Source organism: Canis lupus, chromosome 15, assembly GCF_048164855.1.
Source record: "Canis lupus baileyi chromosome 15, mCanLup2.hap1, whole genome shotgun sequence".
Classification (NCBI taxonomy): domain Eukaryota; kingdom Metazoa; phylum Chordata; class Mammalia; order Carnivora; family Canidae; genus Canis; species Canis lupus.
The window spans coordinates 54,483,748-54,506,576 of NC_132852.1; the positions used below are offsets into that span (position 1 = coordinate 54,483,748).

General features: G+C 41.0%; 1 protein-coding gene across 4 annotated transcripts in view; it reads left to right on the forward strand.

Annotated features, from left to right (window-relative positions):
* The first annotated feature begins 1,037 nt into the window (after positions 1 to 1,037).
* Positions 1,038 to 22,829, forward strand: part of MGAM (maltase-glucoamylase) — a 97,275-nt gene continuing 75,483 nt past the window's right edge. The window contains exons 1-4 of one of the 4 annotated variants that reach the window (XM_072777491.1): positions 1,038 to 1,242; positions 2,909 to 2,983; positions 20,573 to 20,699; positions 22,646 to 22,767. In XM_072777491.1, coding sequence (XP_072633592.1) covers positions 20,573 to 20,699; positions 22,646 to 22,767 — 249 coding nt within the window. In that variant the 5' untranslated portion in view covers positions 1,038 to 1,242; positions 2,909 to 2,983. Of the gene's footprint in view, positions 1,243 to 2,804; positions 2,984 to 7,705; positions 7,825 to 20,572; positions 20,700 to 22,645; positions 22,768 to 22,829 lie in introns of those variants that run through there. The other 3 variants (XM_072777492.1, XM_072777489.1, XM_072777490.1) reach the window with 3 other exon arrangements.

The window sequence follows — 22,829 nt, forward strand, 5'->3', positions numbered from 1 at the left end:
GAACCCCTGTGTTATTGGCTGTGTCAGTATTCCCATCTAAAAATAAACTGCATTTCCCATCTTTCTTAGATATAGGAACAGCATTTGGGACACAAGAAGTAGTTATTGGGTGGAATATTTTAGAAAACCCTTGTTGCCTTTTCTTCTTTCTGTGCCAACACTTGAATGTTATGGTTGGGGCTCTGACCGTGAGGGAAAAGCCAAGAGAATTGCAAAGCCCTCTCTCTGAATTCTTTGAGTACTTGAAATCACATCAGCAACTAGTCTGCTCCAGGCTTCTTCCCTGAGAAAGGTAATCTCTTTATGGTTTTAAGTCATAAGGCTTGAGCCACCATTACTGAAAAGTGAATGCCATTACTAGCTGATAATTTGCCTGCAAGAAGGGCCCTGGGAATCTGTCTGTCTGTCTAAGCCTGGAAATGGTATGGAGGGAAGGACAGACAGCCTTGCCTCTGTCTGTCTAAGTGTGCTTGTCACAGAGAGGCAAGAATCAGGAAGCACAAGAGAGGAAACAAAAGGAAGGATGTTTCTGCTTCCTGCATTTTAAAGCCTATTTTGTCCACTCATGGTTGTCAAAAGGATGTGGGCAGAGTGGTACTGGTATGGGGAGAGGAGGTTCAGGATTGTCTCACTCTTATTTCTGATTCTTTCTCTTTACATTTTGCTCTTACTACTAATTGATCCTGCTGCAAGTTCTCTCTGTGTCTCACACTCAGAAAATCTTTGTAAGAGACTGGTTGAAACAAGGATTTGCTGTCTTTGGATTAGGTGCGCATCCCTGGTCTAGTCATGGGATCTGGTACCAGCGTGGTGGAGGTATTAACATGATTTATCCTTAAATCCTGGTGATTTATCCTTAAATCCTGGGCCCCTTCTTAAGCTTCATTTTGTTCACTAAAGTGAATTAAGGAAGAGGAGGTTTTCAATAAAAGTGGATAGAACTGTAAGACATTCTGTTTCTCTGTGACGCAATAATGTAGGAGAACACTGTTCAGCCTTGACACCTTGAGAGGTTCTCTGTCCAGCAGAGACAGGGAGATTGTATGGACATGCTGATTTCCAGAGAGCAGAACAGAGGGAAGCATGGGAGTAGGGAGAGAGGCTGAGCCAAGGAGAATAGCAGTGACAGAGAGAAAGTCTATGCATGGCTGCAAGATGTTTCCTGTGCCATCCTGTTCACATGTTTTCCCCTGGGATGGGGGCAAAGTGGGGAAGCATACTCACTAGCATCTCATCACAGGGGTAAATTTCTGTAAAATTTAGTATTTCATGTTGAGAAACATCATATAGATTTGCATGCTACTACTTTATACTGTCACATTTCTCATAATTCAAAATATTGATCTAAATTACTTATTTTTCTTCAGTGATCTTGGGCTAAAATGGAATTTCCAAGAAAATGTACTATGTATACCTCTCAGCAGGTCACTGCATAACCCTAGGCTACGTGTCTCCTGATCTAAAAAAATACAATTCTATGGGGATGCCAAACAATTCAGAGAGACTTTGTTGGGATTTGAAGGTCCTACGATTATTGTAAGTGGTCATAAAGGCTAGCAAAACCCAGATGGTAGGAGGGTATTTTTCAGCTGGAATGGTTAGAGATTTTTGGTGAAGATATTTACACTGGGCAAAGGGAGAAAAACGAGAGCCTGTGCACCAGGGCTAGCAGAGACTGATTGATTGCCAGCCATGGAAACTCACAGAAATTATCTGGAAGAAAGGATGATGATGATGATGATGATGTGGTGGTGGTAGTGGTGGTGGTTAGTAGTAGAAGAGATGGTGGTAGTAACAGTAGGGATAGCTTTTGGTGAAGATGCAGGAGTGTCAGACGAAATTCAGTTGTACCTTGGCCTTCACAGAAATAGGAGAAATACTCTCTGTGTTGTTCCTCCTTTGGATTTGAGCAGTCTTTTATTTCCACTAATTTCCACTGCTTTCTTCCATCCTCTTTTGAGTAAACAAATATGTTCAGCAAAGCTTTAATTTCTTTCTCTCTATAACATGACTTGACCTCACAGACTTAGTGCCCAGTGAACTATGATTCAGACTCTGTGTCTCTAATCCTAAACTCTGGGAGAAAGAATCCAACCAGACCAGGTTGGTCTGCTGTCCAGTGTTGGTTCAGTCAGCTGGGACCAGTGGGTCAGGGTCATGCTGGGCTCCCTTACATGAGTGGACAGGTGTCCTCCAGGCGTGGGGCAGGAGAGACACAGTGGAGACCACGGGAATCTCTAGTACAAGATACAGGTTTAAAGAGAAATGGCCAACTCTAAGGTGAAAGTGGCAAAGTTTGATAATGGATGGGATCTGAGAGTCTCCACTTTGGGAGATGTGGTAGAGAATGAACTCAGAATTGGCCAAATGAATGAACAAATATTTAGTCTGAAGAAGAAATGTCTATATTTACTGAATTATTTACCAACTTCAGACTCTGAACATTGGACTACTCTATTGAAATAACTACGAGCTCGACTCTGCCATGATTCTAATGACCTTTAGCAAATCATCTCTCTTAGTTTCTGTTTCCTCATTTTTATATGGGGATTAAAACATCTGCCCTATCATATGCAATTAAAGAAATAATACAGGTTAAAGTGCTCTGAGAGCTACAAGGTGTGATACAGCTGATGTTTTATGACCGACACATGAGTACAAGGTAACGTACTATCACCAAGAACTCGCTCCCTGGACCCACACCTGAGTGTGCACGTGTTCCTGTCTGAGGGGGTAAGAGGTAGGAAGGGATGCAAGGCTGCGTCAAACTGCTGAATAACAGATATTTCCCAAGGGAAGGAAATGCTGTAATGCTCAGTACGGGTCGCTTGCTCTCCCCCTCCTTTTCTCCGAACACTTCTAGAGAGAGAAATCGCTCCTACCTCAGACATCTGTTTCCCATTTCCAGGTAACCTCTGATGTGAAGAGCTTATACTTGGAACAAAAGAAGGAAAACCAACTCAGCTGCAGTTAGAAGAAAGAGGTACAGCTTAAAGGTTGTGGGCAGTGGTGACCGGTGACAGGAAGGGTGTAGATGGCATGTGCCTGTGAGTGTGAGTGCCTTAGTGTGTGTGCATGTGCACATGTACAGGGGATAGGATAGTCCTATTGAACAAAGTTCTGGGTTCTGCCTGGATTTCCCCTGCTAGCCTGGGGAATCAGTTCTATGTGGCAGGTGTGGACAGCTCTCTGCTGCCTGTCAGTGGTCCATGGAGGGAAGAGCCCACTGCCTCCAGCCCAAACCTCTCCTGAGGCTCTCTCCAGCAGTTGATGAACTGGAGGAAAAGTTCTAAACAGGATTTAAGCCAATGCCCCTGCTCATTGGGTTTTATCTGACTTTATTTTCAGAAAAGTCCAGTTAGGGAGAGACTGGAAAACTGATCCTAGATGTCAGGTACTTACTATCTCAGCATAGGCTCAAAAAATAATATTATGTCATGTGTATTGTCATCTGTAAGTTACAGAGAAGGAAGCTAAGCTTCAGAAAATTTAAATGACTGCCCAAAGTCTGTAGCAAGTAAGTAGGGGCTCTGATATTCAAGCTCAGGCTAGTTTGATTCTGAACACCATGCTCTTTCTGTGACTTATCTTGATTCCAATCTTGTATTCAACTGTTTGAGGTTAATAGGCTGTAGGGACACTGTCAGAGTTATCTTATCCACCCCTAGTCGGTAAGGTACAAGCAGGTGTATACCTTGTTTCCTATAGAATTTTGTTCCAGGGAGGGAAAATCCAATAATGTGTTCAGTGCCAGGAGGAAAGAGACACACACCAGTGCTCAGCAGTCAGAATGGGCTCCTCACCTGGGTCTATCTCTCATGTGACGAGGGAACTCAGCCAGCAGGGGCTTGATGAGTGGCTAGCACTCCTCTGAGCACTTTGGGGTATGCATATCTATAAGTAGAACCATGTATTCTTGAAAATAGTACTACTTTAGTAGTTCAGAAAAGGGGAAGCATCAAAATGACTTGAGTTTAAACTTGACTTTGCAATAAGAGTTTATATAGGAAGATAGAGGATATAGACATTTCAGGGGGAGGCTGCCCCAAATATGCAGAAACAGCACTGAGCCAAGCTTTTTGGTAAATATTGAAAAAATGTGGAAATGGTAGAGTCAAGAATAATAAAGAAGCCTTAAAGAGAAAGAAGAATTTGAGGATTTATCCTGAAGAACAGACTGACTCTTTTTTTGGTTTAGAACAGAAGCCAGAATCAAGTGTTGTTTAGGGAAGGTCAACACGGGGAGAGACAGATGTTCGCATCAGTACTGGTGAGGTGATTCACTGCTCTCTTGATCTTTAGGGGATACCTGTGGGGATCTCAGGGTGGCGGAGTTCCCCACTTTTGTGTCACTCCATGGACAAGCAGCTGGTACAGCTTCCAGAATTCCTTACTGATAGGCACTTGTTCTGTGTAGAGGTGTGGGAGACTAAATATTCTGACTAAAGACTAAAGAGACAGATTTGCTAGGATTTTGAGTCCTGGGCAGAGGGCTCAGAAATTGATTTCATGCTTATGGCAGCTCTGGGCAGTTTCTTATCTCTGATGGTTCCCTGTTGCTAAGAGGCTAGAGTCTCCTCGATGTGACTCCAGTGTGCTTTGTAAATAGTGTCCCCGACTTTCTCCCAAAACTGTCTTCCTTGTCTCTACCTTTTTGCTGCCGTTTCTAAAACAGGTCCCATTCTTTCTACTCTGAGCCTTGCATATGCTGATCCCTTGGCTCAAAGTGTCTTTCCTTCTTCCCTGCCCACTCCCACCTTTCCATGCCTTCGGTTTCTTTCTTGTCCCTCCCAATTGTGTTCTCTGTCCAATAGCATAGTCAGTGCTGTCTTGTCTTTTGTCTGGTAGCCACTTGACTTCTATCTTTTCCTGGCCATTATGGAAGCACCACTCATGTTCCTGTTTGAGTGCAGATTTGACCAGACTGCCTGGGTTTGCATTCTGGTTTCAACTCTTCTTAGTGACAGAACCCTGGGCAAGTAGCTCTTTGTCTCTAGGGTTTCTAGTCTGCGAGACTGGGGTGACGGCTGCTACCTCACAGTGTAGTGACGAGGAGGAAGTGAAATCATGCATGTGGTCACTTAGCATAATGCACAGGCCATTGGAAGCATGTCATAAATGTTGCTGTTGTTGCTCTTCCAACAATACCTTGCTTATAGATACACATGTACCTATATGTTGAATTGAATTGTGTTTACGAAGTGGTTAGTGTTGTGTTTTCAGAGGTCAGAAGCAAAGACTGGGGGTCATGAAAGTCTAAGTAAGGGTGGTGTCTAGGGAATGGGGAGGAGGAGGTGTCACCACGTTACTGGTTCTTATATCAGCACGGCTTCCATGGCTCCCAAGTACACGTGTTTTCCTGACATCCTCAGGCCAGGTAAGGCCGTGTCACTAAGGCAACAAAGTACTCTAGGTATCATGGTACTTGTACTTTGGTCTGGCCTGAATCACCTCTCTTTTTTTTTAATATAGGGGCTAAACTTTTAAACTGTTACACTCAGACAGCAACATAGATGTCTCTATGTAGTACAGGGCCTTGTGCAAAGTAGGTATTCGATAAGTTTTCTTTTTTAAACATTAATGAGTACCTACTACAGTTGGAGTACCGATTGAGGGGCAAAGGAGATATTGACGTAGTTGAAGGTGCCTTGGGTTGTGAGTCCAGGATCTGGGCTCTAGTCATCACTGTGTAGGTGCATAATAATCTTAACAAATGTAACTGACTCTTACTGAGTAGTTATTTGGTAACACCAAGTCTTTTACCTGTTTTGTATTATTTAATACCCTTATATCTTTATAATTTGATTGGATAGGTACCACTCCTGTCTTCATTTATGTTAAGGACATTGAGGCTTATGTGGTCCTGCATCCCAAGCCAGTAAGCAGACCTGGGCTTTTAATTCAGGTCTGCCCAACTTCAGATCTGGACCTTTTGTCACTACACTCATGTACACCTCAAAATTCTTGGGTCCCGGTTTCTTCCTCTGGAAAATGAGGGGGCTGTCATTGGTGGTCCTTAGAGGTCATACCAAATGCTCCAACCCATCTGGGCTGTAACTCTGGGTAGACAGGCATTTGGCAGGCAGTTCAGGTCCTCATTGCTGTTGGCCTGTGGTGTCTATCAGTGAGACAATGCAGGCAAATGGCCTCGGTGCCCAGCAGGCTTCCCTGTACCTTCCTTTGCCTCTCCCTCCTCTTGTAGCTCTAAATTCTTTGACTTCCTGATGCTGAAGAAATATGGTAGGTCCGTGCTGCCCAAAATCTGATCTGTAGGCTTTGTTGGTTCCTGACAACATTTTACTGGTGATGGGTGATGAGAGAAATGAGGACAAGGAAGGGGACTTTTTAAAAAAGAAAAGATGATTTCATTATAATAGTCTGTGTCCCTGATAAAATGATGATAAGAAATCATGACTTTAGTTTTTTCAGGCAATGTACACAGTCTATGACTTTAGGTCCCATGACCCAGATTATGCCTGAATTTTCACTGGTCTGTAAAAGCAATTCATTTTCTGGGAATAACACCTGGGGCAGGGTTTTTAAAAACTCTCTGTGCTAATTAGATTTTTTTTTCTTTAATTTCTACCATGTCACAGACCAAGATTCTTGTAAATTTAAGGTGCAATTGCATTACAAGAAAACTAAATGAAAAACCAGGCATATACAAATATCCACTACATTTTTTAAATCATGAGGGTAAAAGGACAAAATTATGCTATTTGTAACAAAACTTCTAATTTTGGTACTTATTTCTTGGGAGACTGGCAAAAACAGATTTATGGATCACACCTGAACACAGGCACAGAGGGGAGGACACCCCCCTACTTTGAGGGGAGGGATCTGCCAGGAAATATAACAGGATTCTTAACCAGAGATTCATGCATATAATTCAGAAAGCAAGTGAATTTGGAAGGAACAATATTTATTTTTTCTTTGCTGAAATCCAACTGAAATCTGGCCTTTTAAGTATAAAGTGAGGTCACAAACCTCAAGACTGTTAGAAGTACCTAAGATTTGGTTCCAGGAGAAGCTACAGATACTTTTTTATCATACTTTAAAGATACTGTCTAGGTACTATTTACACTTATTACTATTTTGAGATTGTGGTAGCTGTTAGACTTGTTCCTAGGTTAGCTAATACATCATTAAAGAAACACATGCATTATTATACTGAAATTTGAAAAGAAATTCTAGTAACTAATTCGATGGAATTGGTTTCTTTTGAATTCTTAACATATTTTGTCTCATGCATTTAAGAATGTAATTCTAAGAGAGGTCCATTGGAGGCACCAGCCTGCCAAAGGGTCTCCACTGCATGAAAATGCTTGAGGGCAGCTCTTCTAGAGACAAGAAAAGAAGAAAACTACTCTGAAAACATTTTCAAAGTTATTTCCTTCAAACACACATCAGCAGATTGTGCTAGTAAATGTCACTGGGACCCTGGGATGGTTTATTTGTTGCTCTTTATCATCTACCCATTGACTCAGTCTGTGTTTCTTTGCCAGGCCCCCCGAGTGTGATCAGTGCTGGATTCAGTGATCAGTGCTGGATTCAGCTCCTGGAGGGGTTAGAGGGGGGCAGGGTGGTCGCTTCTTCCTCCAGGTTCTTAGGGATGTTCTCAGAAGAAGACTACGATTACTAATTAACTAGCAGATCTGATCTGGAGAATGAAATCTGGGCAGTCATTTGCATTTGAAACCCATTAACCGTAACACACTCACAGCTTGCCAGGGCTGTGGCTGCCCTTGGTGGACTGTGCTCCTTGCTTTGATTCCTAGGCCATCCTTCAGTGAGACAGCAGGAACAGCAGCAGGAGGTGGTGAGGTATGTTTGTGAACCGTGACTCGGGTGTTCATTTGTGGATGTAGATATGAGTGTGCAAGTGTGTGTGAACTGCCACTGATCTCCGTGAGTTAGTGCACCCTTGAAATTGGTTAAATACAAAACTAAATAACAGAATACAGCATTACACAAAGACACACATAAAACAAGATTCAACTCTTTTCTTTTTTGGTGTGTGTGCCTGTGTGTGCGTGTGCACACGTGCCCATGCCTCCAGACTGAGGCTGGGTCTGCAAACCCTGCTGTACCTAAACTTCTGTGTGTGTGTGTGTGTGTGTGTGTGTTGGTGTGTATGGGTGGGGGGTGCCGAATGTGAAAGAATAAATATTCAGAGTAGCAATTCTTTCTGATTCAGGAGGTAAGGTGGGAGAGGGGAGGCAGAGGAGTTAAAATAGAACCAGTGGGGATGTTCCTTCTGAGAGGATGTGGGGCTGTGATTTTGGGGTGGTCATTAGAGAAACCATCGTGGTCAGGAAATTGAGAAACTATTATGAAGCTCCATGAGTTGGGTGCCTTAGTGACCAAATCAAGAATTATTCTAAGGAATAGTCTCAGAAGTGTGCACGTGTCGGTGTGCTGGGAACTGTGAGGCATGGGAGCGATTTTAGGTGGAGTCTGTGAGGAGGATGTGGAGGGAAAGTGTAGGTCCTGGATGGGGGGGTCATGTGTGAAATAGAATGGAAGTGCCCAGGGGAAGGGGGGAAGTAGTGGCTTGTTGCTGGCCTCTCTCTGGTAAAACTTAAAGAAAGTCTGGTCCTTACTAGTTGCTAAAGTCTAGCTAGATACAAGTGGTGTTTCCTGGCACTGAGGTGGGAAGAAAGAGTTTCTGTTGGGGAAAGAGGAGGAGGCCAAGATCAATGCCATGGTCTCACTAGAATAGGCTTACCAATGGTCCCTCATACAGGGGCTGAACGATGGTTTCCATGTGCTAAAGGGACCTCCTGCTCCCCAACTGGCTATCGCTCTGATGTCAGGTGGTAGAAGAGTGAGTACACATGTGCTGGGCAGGGAGGGAGTGAGAGGGAAGTGGTCTTGGACTGTTGAGCTGGGTTGAGCCAAAGTATATCAGGGAGCAAATGAAGTAGAAGAACACTCTGTCCTGTATCCTAGTTTTAAGATAGCTCATCACTGTTTCACTCATACTTGCACACGATGTCAGTGATTTCTCGTTGTCAACCATTCCTTCACAAGTGAGTTTTGATGAGCTAATAAAGTTACTTCACAAACTGCTCCAGAAGCATGGAAGAGTCATGAGTAGAGGGACTCCGAAGAAGAAAATTTCCATTTGAAGTTAGCTTGGGAGTTAGCTGCAGAAGATGATGAGAAAGATAAACCTTTGCATGTCCTGATGTTGGGGTCATAGGCCATACATGTCTAATAGAGATGATCCCTTTGTGGTTCAGGGAAGGAAACTGAGGCCCAGAGTGGTTAGATAGTAGCTGGGAGATGATGAACCAACCCAGGGGGTTTTGCCCAGGATTTAGTCATGGATTTAGACTACTTTAGAGAAGTAGTCATGACTTGCCAGACTGCTTTTTGCAAGTGATTCCTAGTCTGTACAACTAACCCTCTCTTTTTCCACTAGATCTCTTGCCTTGTGTTATCAAAGGGTTTTTAGAAGAAAGACTTAGATCATCATATGCAAGTCAGACACTGATCAGATGATCCTATGCAAATACAGACACCGTATTTAGAAAATATGACAATTGATTATCCAGTTTTTCCAGATTAATTCAGATAGCCATTTCAACACTTTGGGCCCCTACCTGATTAATCTATCTACTTTGCTTAAACAGTTATAACAACACCAGGAAAATGACCTTTGGCAACTATTCATATAACCACTTTAATTCAAGAAGAGAAAATTACTGTTGCAGTCAGCACAGTTTATGTACAGTAATAATTTGAACCTTCCAAGCGAGCTTTGCCTTGACCAGTCTAAGCGAAAGCACACCACATTCCTCATTGCCGCCTCCACCGTTTTTTCTCCACAGTACCTACCACAGTCTAACCCATCATAGATGTACTTATTTTGTCTATTGTGTCTTTTTTCTAACCATAAGAACATAAATCTCATGAGAGCAAGGATTTTTATCTGTTTTGTTTGTTTTAGAACCAGCTCCTGGAAGAGTGCTTGGCACATTTTGGGAGCTTAATACATAATTGATGAGTAATAAATAAATTGCCCAAAGATGCAGCATTGATAACTCAATGATGAATAAACATGGAAAGTGTGCATCAGCAGCTCATTCTCCTTCATCTCACAGAGGATTTAACACACTGCCGTGGGCCATAAACTAAAAGCGAATTGACTTCTATGGATGCTTACAAAAGCACTTTGAATCTCCCAGGTGCTATGGGGACTGAAATGTTGCCACATATTTGTTTCCTTTTCTTTCCCTAGGCCTTCCAACCCCATGATTGTTTCTGGAAAAACACAGCCATCTTCCATACATCCTACCTCATCTTAATTTAGCAGCCTTAATTATTTATAAATATAGAAGTTTGCTATATTTACATTACACTGTGGAAGCTGGCTTTGGAGTCATATTGCCTGGTTGGAAGCTTGACTCTGAGTTCTGGACCGTGGGCACTGCAGCTTCTAGCAGGCCCCGTTAACTATTTGTAGAATGAGGATAATAACAGTCCCTCCTAATAAGGTAGCTGTGAGGACTAATGGAAATAATGCATCTAAGTGCTTAGCCATGTACCATGCACATTCTGAGTACTTGGTTAACGACCCAGATACTATCCGATAAAACCACAATCTCACAAAAAGCCTAAAAAAAAAAAAAAAAAAAAAAAAAAAAGCCTAAGCGTGTGTACAATATGGGACATTATACCATAGAGTACAGAGTAATGGTTGAAAGTTCTGGCTGTCGAGTGCAAAGGCCAGGTGTTGAAATTGTGGCTATGCTTCTTATCAGCTGTGTGACACTAGTCAAGTTATTTGACCTTGCTAAAATTTTAATTTCCCCATTAGTAAGTGGGCCTGTAGGAGTAAGTAACATGGGGTTGTTGTAAGGATCGTATGCAACAAATTATGTGACTTCTTAGTACATTCACTCACTCTTCATTAGTTATTTTTATCATTATTATCAAATTGCACAATTTTTGTAATATGAAATAGAATATTCAAAGTTGATGATGGACTTCCAAGTAGCTGTTTGTTAAAAATATGTTTTTTTAAAGATTTTATTTATTTATTAATGAGACACACAGAGAGAGAGAGAGAGAGAGAGAGAGAGAGGCAAAGACACAGGCAGAGGGAGAAGCAGGCTTCATGCAGGGAGCCCGACATGGGACTCGATCGAGGGACTCCAGGATCACACCCTGGGCCAAAGGCAGGCGCTAAACTGCTGAGCCACCCAGAGATCCCCTAAATTATTTTTTTAAAAAACAATTAAGCAATTTAAATAGTTTTCTTATTGTATTTGCCTTTTGCCATCTGTCTTGATTTTGTTTTCTTAAGTTGTATTCCTAAATGAGACTGTAGGTTTCACCATTAGGATCCCTATGATTCAGAAAGTAACATTAGCCAGATGATGCTGATGACAGTGTTTGTTTTTTTCTTAAAGTTTAAGGAAATGTTTCTCTTTTATAGCTAGAAAATTATTATTATTGTTCCAGAGAGCAGGTAACTGTATTTGAATATATGACATAAAAAGACTTTTGATAAGAGACAAAGGATTTTTTAAATGCAAATGATACATTATTAGAAGTCTTATTTACCCATGTGTATTAATTATCTCTTGCTGCATAACAAATTAGCCCCAAATTTCACAGCTTGAAACAATAAATGTTTTTTTGCCTCATAGCTTTTATGCGTTAGAAATGCAGGAGCAGCTCAGTGAGGTGGTTCTGCTTCAAGGTCTCTCTTGACCTTGCAACCAAGATGTTGCCAGGGACTGTAGCCATGTGCAGACTTGACTGGTGCTGGAGGACCCACTTGTGAGGTGGTGCCCTCACCTGGCTGTTGGCTAAAGGCTTCAGTTTCTCGTGGGTTGTTGGACCTTTCTAACAACCTGCTAGTGTGTCACTCTGACATGCAGCTGGCTTCTCCAAGAAATGAACCAAGAAAAAGAGTGAGGAAGTGATCTAACAGAAATAGGAAGGAAGAAGCTGTACTGCCTTTTATAACCCTATTTTGGAAGGTATGCACCATGCCCTCTGCCATATTTTGTTTGTTAGAAATGAGTCACTGAGTCCAGCCTACCAAGGAGTGAGGGATGGGGTACGTGGCTCCACCTCTGAAAGGAGGAGTATCAAACAACTTGTGGACTTCTTTTTTTTTAACCACGATATCATAATTTTGAATATCAATGAATTTTATTTTATTGCACTTTTTACTCAGTCCTCTCTCGATGGATGTTTACACTAGTTTCAATCTCTTGCTGTTATGGATGTTTCATGTCATGCCACAGTGCAAAACCTTTATCTATACATACTTGTGCAGGTGTATTTGTGGGCTAAAGCTCTATAAATGGAATTCCAGATTGAGAGTGTACATAGTTTTAATGGTTTTTGCCAAACCTTCATTAAGCATATTTTGTTTACATTTGACTGTGGGTACCTTTTACTTCATCATCTTTCACACAATGTGTTTTATAAACATTGGAGGGATTTAAAATAAACAATCCCCTATCTCATAACCACCAGCAACAACCAAAGAGGAGACACGGCCACTTAGGGCATTCTGATAACTTCTTTCTTTGCCAGTGAACGTGAGATCACTCTTCACCTCATTAGCTAACTTCATTCTATTAGGTATGGAAGTCTGAGATTCTCTCTCCCTCTGCACTCTCGTGTGCTCTCTTCCTCTCTCTCTCTCAATAAAGAAATCTTTAAAAAAAAGAGGGCATTATGTTGACAAAGAGCAATTTCTCATCAGTGTATGGGAAGCAAATCCCCTTGTGATTTCATCCTTGGGCAAAGGATTGAGGAGAATATGGAGTTTGCATGAAGACACATTGATGGGATGGAGAGCAAGGCTGCAAGGTTGTTCTCAAACAGTAAGTTCAAGATTCTCAAGCTGGGAGCTTTATACTAGGGACTGAGGGAAGATGGGCAGGGATATGTTTTTTGAGTAAAGTTAGTGGGATTTACAAGGCAGCCAGCGAGAGGAGCAGTAGCTGTTGGGGCAGAAAGTGGGTCTTGGATGGGTAAGCTGCCGCTCTGGCTCCCACTGTTTCTTCCTACCTTTCTGCACATGTGTCTCAGGTAATGAGTGACTCACCCAACATATGGCTGTAAAGCACTCTACAGATTGGAGGGAGGATCAGAAAAGGTTCATAAGGGCAGCAGTCAGGAATATGCATCTCCCACCTCATGAAACCCCGAGTGAGGTGCGATGCCACACTCATTGAAAGTAGAATGGATGTAATTCTTAATGACATGTTGCTTCTTACTCATCACCCATGAATTGTCTTCTCTAAGGCAAATGATAATGTAATGGCAAGTTATGCTTTGTTATTTAAAGTGTTTTTGAGAGGCTCCTGGGTGGCTCAGTTGAGTGCCCAACTTGATTTTGGCTCAGGTCATGATCTTGGGGTCGTGAGACAGAGCCCGTGTTGGACTCCTCGCTCAGTGGGGAGGCTGCTTCTCTTCCTCTTCCTCTCCCTCTGCCCCTCCCCTACTTTCTCTCTCTCTCTCTCTCTCGTAAATAAATCTGAAAAAATACAGTGTTTGATTTGATTTTCACAAAAGAAGGTGATGATAGGTAATACTCTAAGTACTGTTAATTTCATTTTTGCAGATAAGAAAACCAAGACTCACCAGTATTAGGGAAATTCATTTGCCTAATGCAGCAAGAAATGGTAGGGCAGGGAGTCAAGTGCAAGTCTTTTTGTGACCTATTTAGCTAGCTCTCTGTTTTGAGAAGGAGAGTTTCGGGATAAGATAAAGCAGGAAAATACTAATGAAATGTTTAGCACAGTAATTGACCAGGAAGTAAAATATTATCAATCAATAGGTATTGATTATGCAGATTCGACTAGTAGATACTTAGGAAGGAAATAAAAAGGTATGACAAGCCATCATTTTTATACCTTGGGAGCTCACAATTTGAGAGAGAAAAGGGGTGTTGCAAACCTATGTAAGTAGAGGCACCTTTTGGGAAAAAGCTTTAGGAAAAAACTTATCTACTTGACCACAAATGAGCTGAGGATAGACAGGATGTGTTGACATATTGGAGGAACTGGAAAGGGTGCTTTGATGGGCTTGATAATTTCACAAGAGGTTACTCATCCCCTACTACTCCCTCCAAATATATTATTTGGTGTTTAGTTGTTACTGTCTCCTACTTAATGTTTGTCCCATTTTTCACTGTCCTCAATTTACACCTGTACTCCCACTCTATAGCATAGTATCTTGCAATATTATTAAGTCCGTGGATAAACTCAAAATTCCAAAGTGATTTTCAAAGAGGAGTAGAAGGAGCTGAGTATTTAAGTTATCTGGGGAACTTTTAAAACCTACCCAGAAAGGTTCAAGATGGTAGACTGGTCACAGGACTTTACCTGTTTTCCTTTCCAAACTTTCATTGGCATTCTTGTAAAGATGTACTAAATGAAATGAGTCTGTAACAAAATGGAAAAAGAAAAACAGCCATGAACATTGTGCTGAGTATAACAGAGCAGAGAATACCTCTCGGGTATCTGTTGTGGAGTTGGGGGCAGTTTTGCACAGAGAGACCACTGGGCTTTAAGCATTGATGAGCAAGGGGAGGGTAGAGCAGCAGAAGGGTGTGAACTGGTGTTCAGCTATGGTTGGGCTTAATAAAGGGGTTGTGAAGAGCACTGTTTTCCAGAAAGTGGATTTACTGATATATGTTTTCTTTATAAAGAGGTGGTTGGGACATCTGGGTGGCTCAGCGGTTGAGCATCTGCCTGCGGCTCAGGGCATGATCCTGGGGTCCTGGGATCGAGTCCCTCAGGCTCCTTGTGGGGAGCCTGCTTCTCCCTCCATCTATGTCTCCGCCTCTCCCTCTCTCTGTCTCTCATGAATGAATATTTTTTTTAAAAAAGATGGTTTCCAGCTATTACTTTTTATGTTTACAGCTCATATGAAAGCTGTAATTCATATAAGCTACAGTTACAAAGGTCATATAGAGAGGGAAGTGGCTGTATATTCTGAAAAAAAAAAAAAACCCAACTCCCTAGAGATATCGATTATCTCTCCATCCTTCAAAAATGGTTGATTAAAAGAAAGCTTGACTTGAATCCTTTCGTAAAATAAATAACTGTATTCTTTTTTTTATAATTGTTTATATCTGATTTTTTTCTTTTTCTTTTTTTCACTTGGACTCCTGTGGTTACTGGCGAGATTGTTAGGATGAAGGCATACTGTTTCCTGCTTTTAATCCCTCTCATATCCCTCAGGAAAGAGGAACAGGTTCTCTGAAGTACATCTGTGGCAGAGAGCATAACATGGTGGTATTTATACTCAGTCTTACTTCCAAATCAGCAAATGCTCATTTAGAGCACTTGCCAGGGGGCATCCAGTGAAGCATTGTAGAGTTCTTCCCAACATTTTCCCCATGATAGAGCACAAAGAAAATGATAATGGCATCATTAGGCTAATTGAAAGGGATCTGGATTTCCAGAAGAGGCAACTCTCAGCAGAAGCATACCCCAGCCCTGGACTCTCTGCCCTTGCCCCACCCAGTTGCCCACAGAACCAGGGAGTCAGTATCTCAGGCTCTCTGGTTGAGAGGGGTCACTCAGGGAGGGGTGAGAGACTCTCACATACTGGCTTTTGGCAGCTTAAAACTTAGGAGGGGAAGACAGATTGTCCTCAGAGTTATGAATATAGATATAGAGAGTTTGAGAGCAAGAGAGGGAGAGAGGGTTAATTTTAAGTCCTGGAGGAGGTATTGTTTGAACTGAAGAAGCAGGATTCTGATAAGGAGAGAAGGTGGGGTTGGGAGAGGGTGTAGGCTTTGCTATAGTTCTGAAGAGAAGTATGCCTTTGGAGCATAGACTGGGAGTGAATTTCAGCTCCAATATTTATCATTGCTGATAAGTTTTATACCTTTCTGACCTCTGTTTCCTTACTCATAAAATAGAGATGAATAATACCTGCATTTGGGGATTATAAAGATAACTAGTAATGTCTGGAAAATACTGGATAGAAAAACCTCAAAACATTAGCTATAATTATTACTAAGAATTAGACTGTAGTGGTACCATTTAGTCTTGAAAGTGATGGCATTACAAGCTTGTGAGGCCCCAAAACCAATGGCCCCACTCGTGGAGGCAGTTCTGCTCTGCTCTCCTCTTCCCTTTGACTTTACACTCCTCACTATGTCTGATTCCAGATTCTACTGATGTGCAGTCTCCTATTGCTCAAGGGGATACAAGGAGCTAGTTAGATCAACGAAACTCACTTTAGAAATCATTCCGTCACGCCATCCAACTTGACAATGGATTTGTTTACTTCTTCTATGGAAGATCTTAGACGTTTTTGTCTCCATGCTGATTGATGTATTGATTGTGACTTGTCAGCTTCACTTCCTGGTGAATGACACATTTCTGCATTACAATATGGCTCTATGTAGTTTCTCATGCTTTTGAAAAAGTGCTGTGTCTGCTCCTATAGATGAACATCCTCACACAAAATGTGAAAGAGTGTTGCCTTTACCTAAGAGGCAGTGAGGTCATAAAGACAATCTCTAAGGCGGAAGTCAGCATCCCTAATTGTGCCACAGACTTGTCCTAAACCTTGGGAGAGTGTCATTAAAACACATAGCACATAGGGGAGCCTGTGTAGCTCAGTTAGTTAAGCATCTGACTCTTGATTTTGGCTCAGGTCATGATCTCATGGGTCGTGAGACTGAACTCCATGTTGGGCTCCACACTCAGTGCGGAGTCTGCTTGAGATTTTCTCTTGCTCCCTCTCTTTCTGCCCCTCCTCCCTCTCTAAAATGAATAAATAAATCTTTTTTTAAAACCACATAACACCTCAGTCCTTTCATCATCCACGGTATAATGGAAAATTAGCCTGGTCATTCTAGTATCTCAGTATTGTTGCATATATAGAATGCAATCAGAATAGGATGTTGCTATCTTAGGTAAACAGGATATTTCAGTGATTCTCAAAACTTAGCTCAGCTAATGGCATGAAATGTCGAGCTTTCCTTTTCAAAGACAGCAAATGTTATCTAATAAAATGCTGTTGGAATTTGGCACAAGTGACTGAAAGATGTGATTTACTCAATGTTTGACAGAGTATACAGAATGTTAACTTGCAAAGGACACACTTTCTAAAGAATGGTAGTAGTGGGTCAGAAGAAGGAGGTGGTAAATACAGTGGCATCTGGGACAACCCTGGGAAGGATACGGAGTGAGTGATAGGGGAGTCATGTTCCTTGCTACTGCTGGAGGACAGTGCCACAGCTCAGGCCAGAATCAAAATTATCCCTAACAAAGGACAAAATCCTGCAATGCAGACACTGAGGCAGATTTCTAGAAAGGACTGTTTGTGAGGCATAATCGTCATCTGAATGGGTACACAGTGCCTAACTCCTTATCGGAAGAAAACCTTAAATGTAGTCTGTGCATTTGTGGTAGGGCTAAGGGAAGCTGCTCAAAGGCCCCAGTGACACTGCCAGTTGCGGTGGTCCAGGCTTTAACAGCTATGAGTTTTTTCCTTTCCTCCTTCAGGTCCTGTTTCTGTCTTGTTCATCATATTCACCCTTAGGAAGGTGGTATCTTATTTTTATTCAAACATTTGCCATATTGCTGTGCTCCATACCTAGACTTGTGGTATCAGTATCCATCCTGGGAGCAGTTCAGCTTCTCTCTGGGCACGGTCTCCCCTAGTGTTAGCAGGTTCAATGAGTGAAGGTTGACTTTCCATCATCCTTCCTTGTCAGTGAGAAGATATTTCAAGGCATTCTTTGTCCTGGACCTCTGAATATGAAGGAGAATGATTTTAGGGTTTGAATTCTATGAGTCTTTAAGACACAAATTTTGACTTAAAATACTGTCTGCATTTAGCACCCCCCAAAAGACCAGCTTTGTTGTTGATCCCAGTGTGTGGTGTGTTTGGCAGGAAGCAGTGAGCAGGGGATCACATGCTGCTGTGTCAGACTCCACAGGGGGAGGCCACCAACTTCTGTGTGGGAAGTTCTGTGGTCAGAAGTTCTGGAAGTTAGATGTTTTAAGGAGAAGAATACTCAGTTCCAAGGCAGTTTATAGTAGTAGTTGGTTGGTACATATCAAGTTCTTTACAGACTGGAATGCAATACTTTGACTCAAATCTTTTTTTTTTTTATATTTTATTTATTTATTCATGAGAGACATAGAGAGAAAGAGAGGCAGAGACAAAGGCAGAGGGAGAAGCAGGCTCCCTGTAGGGGAGCCTCATATGGGACTTGATCCCAGGGTCCTAGGATCATGATGTGAGCCAAAGGCAGATGCTCAACCACTGAGCCACCCAGGTGCCCCCTTTGACTCAAATCTGATGGAGATCAGGAGCTGATTGGAAGAAGGGGTCAGGAATAAGATAGGTTGAGATGAGTTGTTGAAGACCAAGTTGTGGTAGGCTCAAGCATATTCTGTCCATGAGCGGCCCACCAAAAGTTGCCAGGAGTACAGTAACCAAAGGGAACTACATTCAGCCTTTTGGGAAATTTGGTTCTAGTTTTTGACTAGGTGGCTCTGAAAAAGACACTTGACTGACCATGCCTTACTTTACTTATGCATAAAATGGAGGGTCTTGACTATTGGTTCCATTTTTTTTTTAACTTTATAGATACCATTTCTTAATATATTTTTACCTGATAAAATGCATTTTTACAATTTATAAGACCATGATAGGGTCACTGTTTCTGAAATATAGTTGCATATTGGAATTATCTGTGGAGTTAAAAAAAAATCAGATATCCAAGCCTTAACCCCAGAGATTTAGATTCACTGAGGTTGAGACAGTAGGCAAGTGCTGAACATCTGATTTAAACTTCTTGGCAAAATATTTTAATCCCCAGCTAGGATTTATAACGACCCTAACATAGGTAATAAATGTGTTATTTCTGTATTTTTTTTTTTAATTGACAATTCTTCCTGGGACTCCAAAGGTAGCCAGTTGGTCAGGATGATACTTTAGGTATCTTTAGTTGTAGAATTCACCAACTCTCACTGAAACTGTGGTTTCTGAGTATTGTTCCCACTGAAAAAAAACAAAAAAACAAAAAAAAACACAAAGCCTCCTTAAAGATGTTTGATTTGAGTCTGGGGGAAGGGGATGTACAAAATAAGCCTAGATCTTCATGTTATAACAGAGAATAAGGAAACTATCAAAGACTACCAGGAACCAATCTGAAGAGACTCCCACTAAGTATAGGTGAGACGGAATGAGCATTAATGATAATAATAATATCATTGGATTAGTACAGATAAGATGTGTTTAAATCCATAACTTCACAAATATATTGGGCAAATAATCTCACTGGTCCTCTTTCAAGGGTGTTAGGGCAACAACTCCTTATTCTGAAACCCAGAAAATAGGGTCAAACATTTATCCTACCTTCCATATATGAATTTTATCTTTATGTGCAAATAACAGATGAGGGGAAGTTTTTCTCTATAGTAATATTTCATCAAGTATATAAGGAATGGTATAATTACAGTATCACTGTCACAACTAGTGAAATAATGGATCTAAGAAATATACTCACCAATGGCTATTAATATGAAAAAGGGAGAATCTGCTAGATTTTATGTGTCTCTTGCCAGAAGACTGTATATGAGCTATGCACCATTCTTGCTAAAAGACCTATATCTGCCAAAACTCTAGATCTGGTAATTAAATTTGCAGGAAACATAAGGGTAGAAAAACATATTAGTGTATCCACAGATGCAATTGACAAAATCCAGACTATGGGGAAATCTACAGAACAAACCTACTGATTGAATGAAGATTAACAGAGGGACCCTGGGTGGCTCAGTTGGTTAAGTGTCATGCTCTTGATTGTGGCTCAGGTCACAATCTCAGGGTCATGAGATTGAGCCCCCGTTGGGCTCCATGCTGGGCACAGAACCTGCTTAAGATTCTCTTTCTCGGCCCTTCTTTCTACCCCAGGCTCATGCAAGTGCATATGCGCTCTCTCTCTAAACAACAACAAAACACTTAACAGACACAAACCAATTACAATATAGAAATCTCGCTTGCATCCTGATGAAAGTAGAACAAATTATAAAATATTAGACAATGAGAGAAATTTCAACATTGACTAGATATTTGATGATTAAAAATTATCTTAAAAATACCTTTGGTGTTCTAACAATATCTTGATTGGGTTGCATGAAGTTTATATTTTAATACTTAAATATTGAAAATAAATTTTTAAGTAATTTCTATACCCATCATGGTGCTCAGACTCACAACTCTGAGATCAATAGTCACATGTTCTATAACTAAGCCAGTGAGATGCCCCAATACTTAGATACTTTCAGATTCAAAAATATCTAAGATTTGCTTTAAAATAATCTAAGGTTAGGGAGAGAAGTAAGTAGGAATAAAGACAAAACAAGATTGTCATGAATTGATAATTTTTTAATCTAGATGATGGATGTGTACCTGAGTGTTTGCTAGTTATTCATTTTACTTAAGTGACATTTGAGCTTGTCCATTACAAAATTACTAGATAAATTAAATGAAACTCAAATCTAAAATTGTTTCCCCCCACCGCCTTTTCTTTTCTTTTCTTTTCTTTTTTTTTTTTTTGCAGATGGCAAGAAGGAGGTGGAAAGATTTCACGACTTTGGAGCTTATGCTCAGTGTTCTTCTGCTTATGGTGTTTATCATCACTATTCCTCTGTTTGTGCTTTCAGCTCAAGATTCTTTGGAATCAAAAGGTAACAAGGAACTCTGATGTTCTCCTCTATGTGTTGCTCTTATCAGAGTAGAAACCTCATAAATGGCAGGGAAGTGATGGTCTCCTGTCCATTGGTGTGAATGCGTCTGTGTGTTTATGGGGGGGAGGGATGTTATATGTGTATTGGTGAGCCCCTGACTGGAACTGTGGCTTGTGGCAGCTCATTAGGTATTCACTGAATGCCTAAGCTGATACTTTTATTTCCCAGTTAGCACATTGCAGGATTCCACAACTGACTCTTGACATAAATTTGCTGAATTGCATTGATGAACTCTCATTTCATTAACAACATTATTAACCTTTATTAACTAATTATCTCTTACATGCAAGGCAATCGAATAAATATATAATCAAAGTATTTTAGGTGAAAGTTCTGTTTTTAACAAAGTAGCAACTACCAGACTTCTTTAATTAGACAATTATTGAATTGTCTTATTCAGAAACAGGGGCTGGATTGTGCTCAGTTATCCCTGATTTCTTATCAGGTTCATCTAGGAACAGCTTCTGTGAACCAAGTGATGAAGGGTCAGTCTATGGCTAGAAGAAGACTTCTCTGCTCCCACTCCCTCTGTCCCAGCCCTGACAATTTCTACTTTTGTGAGGGGTTAGATCAAATAATCTTAAAGATGGTTTAACTCTTAAAATTCCATGATCTTGAAGATGCAACTAAAATCCTTATGCAGAAAGTGGCACAAAATTGAAGTCCTTTTAATCCATCCCTTTTAAATTGGAAAAGAAATTAGAAAACTAATTAAAAGCCTCATTGTTCTATTTTAATGTCCTTATTAACTTACCACAGAGTAACTTAAAGAACTCTCACCTCCTTATTTTAGAATGTAATAAATGTGTCCTTTTTATTTAACTGATTTTAACATCTGAATCAAGGCCCTTGGGCAGTTCCTAACTGCCAATTTTTAGATTGGTGGCCTTCCTTTACATTTTTGAGATATGAGACTTTATGTTTACATAAGAATATCACTCAGAAGTGTTCCTGTTGAGGGAATGCCTGTTGACAGAGCAACCAGAATTGAGGTTACTCTGATTAGGGTGGTAAAGTTCAAGACAGCACACACTGGGCATGTTTTATGTGCAAACATATTGTAACCAGCTGCTGGGGGTATAAGTAAAGGACCAGAGAAGTCTGCAAACTTTTCTGTGAAGGACCAGGTACTTAATGCTTCAGATTTGGCAGGCCATATGGTCTCTCATAACTAATCAATTTTGCTATTGTAGCACAAAAGCAGCTATAGATAATACATTAAAAAGTGGGTGTAGCCATGTTCCAGCAATACTTTATTTAAAAGTCAGGCTGTGACCTGATTTGGCCCATGAGCTATAGTTTGCTGACTCCTGGACTAGAGAAAGTAGATTTGGTTCTTGCCTTGGTGAACTTTTGATCTAATGGTAATGCCAAACTCCTTGCTCTTATGTGAACCATCTCAAAAAGGGTGTTGGTGGTGGAAGAAGAGGATGCAATATACACAGAGGTAAATACAGTTAGCATGAACAAAATGAGGCTTTCTAAAGTGAATGTGTGCATTTCAAGGACGTCAGGGTGAAGCCCAATCAGCAGTAGAATTCATATACTTGGAGTAGTAGAGTTCATATACTTCATAGACTTGGAGGTATTGAGAACTGTGACAATCATATTAAATGCTTATTTTTTTTAAAATTATTTATTTATTCATGAGAGACATAGAGAGAGAGAGAGAAAGAGAGAGATAGAGAGGCAGAAACATAGGCAGAGGGAGAAGAAGGCTCTCTGCAAGGAGCCTGATGCAGGACTCAATCCCAGGACTCCAGGATCATGCCCTGAGCCAAAGACAGATGCTCAACCACTGAGCCAGCCAGGTGTTCCATATCAAATGCTTATAATGTTAAATCTGTCTGATGGTCATTTTATGTTTGTTTTTGGGATTACCCCAGATCCTGGGACAGTAGTTACCCCAGATCCTGGGACAGCAAGTACCACCCCTAATTCTGCTGTGTGCCCGGTGGTAGATGAAGCAGAACGGATCAACTGCATTCCTGACCAGCCACCAACAAAGGTTTGAATTTTGGATCTTGTTTTCATTTAAGAGTTGATGCTATTGGATAGTTTTTGTTGTTA